At 38.0% G+C, this 9720-nt stretch overlaps 1 protein-coding gene across 1 annotated transcript in view; it reads right to left on the bottom strand.

Annotated features, from left to right (window-relative positions):
- LOC110390915 (myosin-1B-like) overlaps positions 1 to 9720 on the bottom strand; it is a 24737-nt gene that overhangs the window by 6749 nt on the left and 8268 nt on the right. The window contains exons 4-19 of the mRNA XM_021382496.1: positions 9633 to 9719; positions 8494 to 8664; positions 7494 to 7803; positions 6636 to 6709; positions 6260 to 6347; positions 6058 to 6175; positions 5153 to 5276; positions 4934 to 5070; positions 3874 to 4129; positions 2792 to 3034; positions 2511 to 2687; positions 2281 to 2426; positions 2104 to 2194; positions 1628 to 2017; positions 869 to 995; positions 30 to 148 (exon numbers count right to left, since the gene is read on the bottom strand). Of these exons, the coding sequence (XP_021238171.1) occupies positions 30 to 148; positions 869 to 995; positions 1628 to 2017; positions 2104 to 2194; positions 2281 to 2426; positions 2511 to 2687; positions 2792 to 3034; positions 3874 to 4129; positions 4934 to 5070; positions 5153 to 5276; positions 6058 to 6175; positions 6260 to 6347; positions 6636 to 6709; positions 7494 to 7803; positions 8494 to 8664; positions 9633 to 9719 (2658 nt within the window). The remainder of the gene's footprint in view (positions 1 to 29; positions 149 to 868; positions 996 to 1627; positions 2018 to 2103; positions 2195 to 2280; positions 2427 to 2510; positions 2688 to 2791; positions 3035 to 3873; positions 4130 to 4933; positions 5071 to 5152; positions 5277 to 6057; positions 6176 to 6259; positions 6348 to 6635; positions 6710 to 7493; positions 7804 to 8493; positions 8665 to 9632; position 9720) is intronic.

Raw genomic sequence — 9720 nt, forward strand, 5'->3', positions numbered from 1 at the left:
TAAGACAGAATACTGGAAAACCTCCTCACCTTTATCTCCTCCTCTAAGTGCCTCTTGAGCTCCTCAATCTGTTGGGTGAATGCCTGTTTGCCTCGTGACAGCTGAGAAATCAGAGCATCTTTCTCCTCCACCTGGCGTGAATATTCAGCTGGGAGAGTTTGCAGTCAAGTAAGAGAACTTCTTTATGATTTTTAAAAATTTGTATCCTTGATAATTAAATACACGTTAAAATTGTTTTGGTTAACAACATTTTATTCCTCTCATTGAATATTAATCACCAATCTTCATCCCTATCTCTGAGTAAACCATTCATTTTAGAGTCAGGACATGAGATTCATCACTCTTGCTTGTTTGTTATTTGATCATTTTTACTTTATGTTTGCACTAAGTTTATTGTTCACATTGAGCTTACAGCATGAGAACTAAATAGTGCATATGTAGAGGTGTAAATTCCTGACATCTCCTGAATTTCTCCTGGCATGATTGCCAGGAGGGATGAAGTCTAGTTTAGGAGGTAGATGAATTCTTCCTTCAAACTACAGTGCCTTAGTCATGTTATTAGTCCTGTGCTAGACTTGCTCCTGAGTATCTCCAACTCTGACTGGCAAGTGTAGTACTGGACACAACACTCCGAGGTGTGACCTTAGCAGTGCTGCATAACAGGGAAGGGTTGCCTGTCCCATTCACCTACTGACAGCACTCCTGCAGCTCAGGATTCTGTTGGCCTTCTTTGCCACAAGAACACATTGCGGCTTATATTCAGCTTGGTTTCTATCAAGAACCCAGGTCTTTATGACCTCTTTTTGACCCCATATTTTTAAGCTCCTGGCTATTCACTGTGTTCTCTTAAAAGCCATAAATATCTTACCAGACTCTGTTTGTAGCCGAGCTTTCTGTGTACTGATGTCATTAATTGTGCGCTGTTGCTCCTCTTCCTTTGTCTTTATCTCACTGAGTTGATCTTCTAGGGAACGACACATCTTCTCTAAATTTGCCTATTTGAATGAAGAACAAAATGAAGGATGATTGGTGGTTTAACATAATTACATCTGAAGTCTCATGAATAGCAAAAAAATGAAACCAATGATTTTGAGTATGCTAAGTCAGTATATGTCAAGTAACTGATATATCTTTCTATATTTCTACATCCCTTATTCCAATATTTGTACAATTAATTAACATACAGTCAGTTTTGAAAATACATAAAAAGGATGATGGCACACTGTGCCATTACTTTAAACTTCTGCTTTGCATTTACTTATTAGGGAATTGAAATATTTATTGGAGGAGGAATAAAATAATAGGAAAAAAAGAAATGTATGACTGAAGCAATCTCTAATTAAGGAAAAACTGAAAACCTGCTAATGTCAGTGTCTTCCATTAAAATATCATAGTACAGTGAATCAAGCAGTGAGTTCTCTGTAGTTCCTTATATTAGGTGCATCAGCTAAACATTTTCAGCTCTCGGTAAAAAGATGCAATGCATTATTATACTAATCTTGAAATGTGTAAACAGAAATTGAAGTTGTAAAAGACAACTATTTATCATAAAATACGATTATCATGCACTTTAAAATATAAATACTTGCTTATAAGTTTGAATTACTGTAAAAACGCATTTCAGTACCTTGGCTTTGGAGACAGACTCCATGTTGCTGGCCAAGTCATCAATCTCCATCTTCAGCTCACTCTTCTCCTTCTCCAGCTTCTGCTTGACTCGTTGCAGGTTGTCGATCTGCTCCCCAAGCTCCGCTGTGCTGTCCGCATGCTTCTTCCGCAGGGCAGCAGCCGTGGCTTCGTGCTGCAGCGTGGCCTCTTCGAGGTCACGGCGCATCTTCTGAAATTCTGCCTCCCGCTTCTTGTTCATATCGATCTGAGCTGCCGTAGCCCCTCCTGCTTCTTCCAGGCGCTCACTGATCTCCTCCAGCTCCCTGGAGAGGTCAGCCCGGTGCTTCTCTGCTTTTGCCCGAGAGGTTCGCTCTGCCTCAATTTCCTCCTCCAGTTCCTCAGTACGGGCCTGGAGAACAGTAGGGACACTTCACACCCATGCCCTCCTCAAACTGATGTTTTCTGAAGGGCAGAAGGGAAGGACCAGAGACTTGCCTGCAGCTCCTTGATCTTCTTCTGTAACTGCATGCCCAGGGCTTGCTCATCCTCAATTTTGCTCTGGATCTGGCTGATTTCAAAGTCTTTCCTTTGCACAGAGCAAATGATGTTAGTGCCTGAACAAAACTCCTATGCATACCTGCCCAGCATTCAGGTGCCCCAAACCACGCTTACTTCTTCAGTTTCTCATCCAGCTGCTGTTTATCATTTTCCAAGTCCATTGTGGATTCCTGGGTCATTTTCAGGTCTCCCTCGAGTTTCCTCTTAGCTCTCTCGAGGTCCATGCGCAGTTTCTTCTCTTGCTCCAGGGACCCTTCCAGCTAAACAGAATAAGATCATTACTGCTCTGCTAGCCATGTTTATCTGCAAAACTGTCCTGTAATGGCTGTATGCATTTTGCTTACATCGTCCACTTGCTGCTCCAGCTTGGTTTTAGCTTTGGTCAGCGTATTGACTTTGTCCTCTTCAGCCTGCAGGTCATCCAGTGTCTGCTGGTGGGCCTCTTGGAGGGCTTTCTTCTCTTTTGTCAGCTTGGCAATGTTCTCGTCCAGGGCTGCCATCTCCTCTGTGAGGTTTTTCACCTTTGACAAAAGGAGGCAAATGTAATTAGAGGTAATAGGTACAAGATTCCCGTAACAGCACAGAGCTCTTTTCTGGAGTGTGAATGACAACTCCTGCCTCATACCTTGTTTTCAGTGGCATGCTTTTCCTTCTCAACTTTGGCCAATGTTAACTCCAGGTCATCTATGTCTTTTTTCAGTTCTGAGCATTCATCCTCCAGCTTCCTCTTCTTGGCTGTCAGCTCAGCATTCATCTCTTCCTCATCTTCTGCTCTCTCTGCAAGCTCCTTAATTTTGGCCTCCAGCTGGATTTTGGTTTTGATGAGCTGGTCACATCTTTCCTCAGCATCAGCCAAACCATCTGCTTCCTGCACATGATTTGAATAAAATATTTTTCGAAATTCTATATGGAATTACTATTTTCATTGCAGCTTTATTATGATATTTCTGGTTAGAACTTGTTATCATGAGATTATTTATTTGTTTTGGAATGCCTCAAGCACAGAAGGTAAAGGAATATATATTTTTAAATGTCAGACTGTAGTTATAGATTTGAGAAGTGTTGGGGCCATATGAATCCTAATCCTAATCCTTTTCCAGTAAAGGCAATTCTGAGGGGATCATTGCTGCTATCCTTTTTTTTCCAGGGAAAAAGGACAGGACTGCATTTTTATCAGTGTTTTTCCTGAGGAGTAATGGACTAGAAATGCTAGAGAAATGCCTCTCACTCTCAGCCACTCTTATTCCAATTGAATCCCTTCGTAATTCCCCACTTTAAGGTATTAATTGGACCTCCAAGCTACCTTCATTAATCAGTTTATAACATATCAAATTTATATAGTAAATGAGGCTATTTAGACACATAATAATTGCTGCTGTAAGTTATCATCTATGATTTAAAATATCATACTGTAAACTGTACCATTTACTTGGGAAATGGATTAATTATCTCTTGATTTAGAAGTGTAAGGAACCAAATGCCATAATTCATTGCAAATTTGTTAATATTTATGTATTCCATCTTAGCTTTTCTATGTGTTTTTTCCTTTCTATTTTAATAATTAATATTTTCATATCCTTTCTGTTTTAATAATTATTTATATGCTGTTTAAATTAATACTGGTTTGTAATAACATTTCTGTTACTGAGACAGTTGTGGTAATTTCACAGAGGGCATTATGAGAGCCAAAGCATTAGCAATACTCACAGCCTGCACTTGGAGCTGCAGATCATTTTTCTCCTGCAGCAGGGAAACCATTTTCTCCTCCAGCTCCTTTCTCTTTGCCTCAGACTTTGCAAGTTCTTCTTTGGTTTTTTCAAACTCTTCCTTCATGTTGGCCATTTCTTTCTCAGATTCTGCGCTCTTCAGCAAGGGTTTGATTTTGAAGAACAGCTTCATCCAAGGCCAGTGCTTGACATTCATAAATGCACGAACATTGTACTGGATGCAGAAGATAGATTCCCTGAAAGGCATTGAAAATCTGTATTATCTTACATATTTTTAAATGTGTAATACGTAATTAACTGTCTATATAACAATACATATATTATGTATGGACTATTCTACATATAATACTTTGTATAGTTCTCTATATAATGGATTCTATACACGGATATACTATATATTTTATATATATTTTATGAGTATGTGAAGCAAATATCCTAGTATGATGTAGAGATAGCCAGTTTATATGAACAGGTTTGAAGTTCAGATGTTTGACCCACTTTTAGTGCCATAGAATAGGGGCATCTCCAGAAAGGTACTCAGACCATTTCATGACAGTTGTCAAAGGGAAGAGAATGCTTATCTTGTGCTAGAGGTAGGTACTTCTCCCCTTTGCTTATAATGGTAACAAAAAATAATTATAAATAATTGTTTTATTTATAATTGTTTTATTTATAATTATTTACAATTTTTAATTATATTTATAATAATTATTATATTTGTTTGTACTTAATTTAGATCACATATCTGAATTCTGCATATTTACAGAATTCAGCAAAAATTAGTAGAAAGGGTGACATCAGTTAAAGACAACGTATTTAATTTTTCTTCCAAAAACAGGACTTTATACTGGATTTATACTTTAAACAGGTTTTATATTTCTTCTGCTCTGAGTGTACACTTTCAAACACATCTATACTGGTAAACTGAACTAATGAGAGACAAATGAGATCATTGAGATGGAGCTCATTTTCAGTTGTGTTCATTTCAGTGGTGTGTGTTGAGGATTAGCCCAGCAGGCCAAATAACTGTATATACCTACCTTCTTTCCATCATTTTCTTGAACTCCACTCTCATTAGGAAGCCTCTGCACCTGGCCTGTGTGCGCGTGATGAGCTGTGCCAGCTTCTCGTCCCTCATCTCTTCCAGGAGTCCCAGCAGACCAGCTTTGAAGAACACCTGGAGAAAAGGAATGGTCACAGCACATAATTTTCAGGAATTGTAAAGTACAGATATATAGCACTTGTAGCAGCATTTGTACCTTGGTGTGACCAAATTTGTACTGGGTGTGGTCCACATCGATTGACCCAAGGAGCTTCTCAGAAGCTTTCTTACTATCAATGAACTGTCCCTCAGGGATGGCACTGGCATTAAGCACCTTGTATCTGTGGGAGGAAGTAGAATATGAAGAACAGATTCCTGAAAGCTCAGTCAAACCTCTATGAACTAATTCCATTGGTAAGCTTTTCTGCAAGAGAAGTTAAGAGTGGGAGAGAAGTAAGCCTGAATTCCACTCTGTTTCTTAGAAATGACATTCTCGTGGATAAATGTATTTTTAGAATAAAACATTCACTTTCCTTAGTACAGAAATCCTTGACACAGAATGAATACTGCTTTTCATAGTAACTGCTGGCATATTTCCCATGCCTTATAAGGCATATTTAATGCCTTATCTTCAAATGAGAACTCTATGTGCAAGAACAAAGTATGTGGGGATGAGAAACAGTTCATCCAAAACAGTTGTAGTACATGCTCTTAGTGCACTTTCCAGCTTATACAGAGAAAGAAGAAGAACCTGATTTTATTTAGTTTAAAATAAATTTAGTCTAGAATATTTTGTGGCTGCTTTATTCACATTCATATCCTGATGTCTATAAGTCATTCTTCTTTGCTATCTAAACGTTAACTAAGTCCAAGCTAGCCAGCTTTCTTTCTGCATGCTTTATCTCATACTAAAAAATGAATAAAAGACTTCAAATTGCTCTTTGGAGATGGCTTTTCTAGTCAGCTGTAGAAAGAAACTAGATGACTAATTTGGACAACTGACTTTTGTATGACTGAAGATAGGTACTATAAACCCTTCCATAACATCCACAGTATTTAAAACAGTTAGGAAATAGAAATTATCCAGTAAAGCTGTGATAAACAGTGAATTAAGTGTCTGACCTCTGTTTAAAGTCTGCATAAAGTATTCTGCTGGGGAATCCTTTCCTGCAAATCCGGATCCCTTCCAGCACGCCATTACAGCGCAGCTGGTGCAGCACCAGTTCATGCTCCATGGCACCTAACAAATGACATTATGAATTGGTACTCCATTGTACTGCACAGAGACGAACAAATTTCTCATGTTTGAACCTGAACTACTTACCGGGTGTTTTTGTTTCGTTGGGAATGAGGCATCGCACAAAATGGGGGTGTGTGCTTCGCAGATTGCTCATCAGTTTGTTTAAATTTTCCTTAAGAGCAAGAGCAAAGATTATGTTTAAAAATGTCACTTATACAATCTCATTATTAGATGGAATAAAACCGCTGCATTAAGATAATGATCATAAAAAATTTTTGGCACTTCTGTAGTAATTCTTCCAATGATTTGATGAGAACTCTTTTTTATGAAACATGTTCCTCTACTCTTTCTGAACATAAATATTTTATATATTAGATTGATGTAAAGCTTTTTTGCTGTACTGATTTTTCTGTATGTTTTTCACAATGTAGTAAAGTTTATAATGCTTATCCTACAGTACCCGGAAAAGAGCTGAGACAGTCTGGAAAGAAGACCCCTTCTTCTTGCCACCTTTCTTTCCACCGCCACCACTCTCTGAAAAATAATACATATATTTTTAAAAGAAATGAATAACAAAAACATGTGGTTAGAATTTTGAAAACTATGTATTTTTATCTTAAGAAATAGAAACTGTAGTAATATTAGAAAAAATCAAATGCAGTAAACAGTGTTTATAGCTACAATATAGTTTTTTTCAGATGATAGCAGAAGAAAATCTAATTACTTTTCTTAACAAAAGTTAAGAAACTGAAAACAGGAAATAAATGTAATATCTTGTACAGTAGCATAATTAAGGAATTAACTCATTAATGAATACAGCAAATGCAACAACTTATGAGTCTTTATGTATCTTTACATCTAAAATTACACATAAATGTAGCATCATTGTTTTGGGTTTGGTATTACTTCCTGAAGTATTTGGGAATGCCTCTAATTATATAAATCTTATATACACTTATAGTGTGTCAGCCAGTCTTTGTAAATTCTTTAGTGTAGCTGCCTGATCTTAAAATCAATACATTTAATTAAGTTTCTAGGAAACTGTAATATCCTTTATTAGTCTGAGTGACCAAATTCCAAAAATCAGACAAGATTTTGGACTCAAAAACTTTTCATTATTTTAAGAAACCTTTTATATATGCAAACCTTGTTTTCCATATATTTTTAACTCTAGTGATCAAAGTAATACTAGCTACATTTAATTATGAAAACAGAAGTTCTACATTTATAAAATGTGAATATTACTGAAAAATGCAGCAAAATATTATTGCAAATATTTATTTATTTATTATTGTAGAATTTATTTAATATAAATCACCTGCTTCTGCCCCACCAACAGAGGCAAACAGTAAGGCCAGTGTCTTCAGGGATGATTTCTGGTATAGCCCCACAACAGTTTCGTTCAGGGGGTCCTTGTTCTTCTCAAGCCAGCCAGTGATGTTGTAGTCCACTGTGCCAGCGTAGTGCACCAGGGAGAAGTGGGCCTCAGCCTTGCCTTTGCCAGGTTTAGGCTTCTGGAAGTTGTTGGACTTGCCCAGATGCTGGTCATAGAGCTTGTTCTTGAAAGAGGTGTCGGTTGCCTTGGGGAACATGCACTCCTCTTCCAGGATGGAGAAGATGCCCATGGGCTGGAGGAAAATACCAATATATAAAGAAAGAAAGTGGGGACAAGGAAGAGATAATATAAGAAAGATGAATGGAAGACAGTGATGATGCAAATGTGTCATCTCTTTTTTTCTCCAGAAATGGCATATTGTTAGTAGATGTTTCATCATTTATATGAAAAGAATTTCAGATGTTTCAGGGTTGTATTGTATTAAAGATCTAGCATGTAAACATTCATGTTGTACATGTTAGTTGAAGATGAAAAGTAAAATGAATGAAATTATCAGCAGTCAGGGGTAACAAAGGAAGAGTTTACATTATGTAAATGCTTTTTTTTTGACTCAAGATAGTACATTTCTTTAAACATTAACATAGAAGCTGCTCAGTGTATTTACTCACTCAGCATACATTAAAAGAATACAAGCATTTCAGTGTGAATTCTAAAACAGACTTAGTACTGTGACTAGGACTGAAAATTTTGCCCACCTGTGAATATGTACTACTGGACAAAATCCCACAGGGAGTGATATAAGGTACAACTTAATCACCTCACAATCAGACACATGAAGACAAATATATAGAGCTCACTGTCCAGAAAAAAAATGTATGTCTTGCATTAAGTGTGGGTGCCACATATTAGAGCGGTCTAAATTTCAGCATAGAAAAATTCCTTTTACATCTGAGAAACTATTAAGTGCAGGAGGCCGAAATACCTTTTCAATGAGCTCAATGCAGGCAGCCAGGTCCATCCCAAAGTCAATGAACTCCCAGTCAATGCCTTCCTTCTTGTACTCTTCCTGTTCCAGCACGAACATGTGGTGGTTGAAGAACTGCTGCAGTTTCTCATTGGTGAAGTTGATACACAGCTGCTCCAGGCTGTTGAACTGCAGAATGCAAGGAGATTTACTTACTTTCAAAGTTCAGTTCCATGAACACATGAGATTTTCTAGTATGTTTCATTCTCAACCCATTATGGTCTCACAGAATCATGGAATGGTTTGGGTTGGAAGGGATCTTAAAGGTCATCTAGTTTCAACCCCACTCCTGTGGGCAGGTTTGCCACCCACTAGATCAGGCTGCCCAGGACCCCATCCAACCTGGCCTTGAATGTATCCAGGTACAGGGCGTTGACAACATCTCTGGGCAACTTGTTCCAGTGTCTCACTACCTGGAGAGCAAAGAATTTCCTCCTCCTCTTTTAGTTGAAAAGTATTCCCCCTAGTCCTATCACTACCTGCTTGTGTAAACAGCCACCCCCTATCTTTTTTGTAAGCCCCCTTTAAGTACTAGAAGGTTGCAATGTGTTCCTCTCAGAGCCTTATCTTCTCCAGGTGGAACAAGTTCAGCTCCCTCAGTCTTTCTTCGTAAGAGAGTTGCTCCAACCCTCTGAGCATCCTCTTGGCCCTCCATGAATGTGGACCTGACTGGTGACTGGAGTATTCTGTCTTTTAACATATTTACACTTTCAAACCCTAGCCCCTCATGAACATGTTCATGAACACTGGAAAACATTCAGAGCTTACTCAAAAATGCTAGTTATCACAGTACTTTGCCTTCTTGGGTTTGGCTATACTGATGGTCTATTCCCAAACATTCAGAGGGAATCTGGCTTCTGCTTTAACGAAATCTTCAAGAATACAAGTTTCAATTTCCTGATAATCTGTTTTAGCCATCAGTTATTAAACATTCTGATAGCACTTTTTAGTGCTATTTTCACTGCTGCATGCAACAAACCCACAGCATTTGTGAGTTAAGTACTTTGTGAGTTAAGTACTCCAAAATGAAAAACAAAAAAGAACCATTCCTGTTTCTTAATGTCCCTTCCATTAAACTTTTAAGACTGTCCTCTTACATCAAAGATCTCAAAGCCAGCAATGTCCAGGACACCAATGAAGTACTGCCTGGGCTGCTTGGTATCCAGCTGTTGGTTGATGCGAACA

This window comes from Numida meleagris, unplaced genomic scaffold, assembly GCF_002078875.1.
Source record: "Numida meleagris isolate 19003 breed g44 Domestic line unplaced genomic scaffold, NumMel1.0 unplaced_Scaffold249, whole genome shotgun sequence".
In the NCBI taxonomy this organism is placed as follows: Eukaryota; Metazoa; Chordata; class Aves; order Galliformes; family Numididae; genus Numida; species Numida meleagris.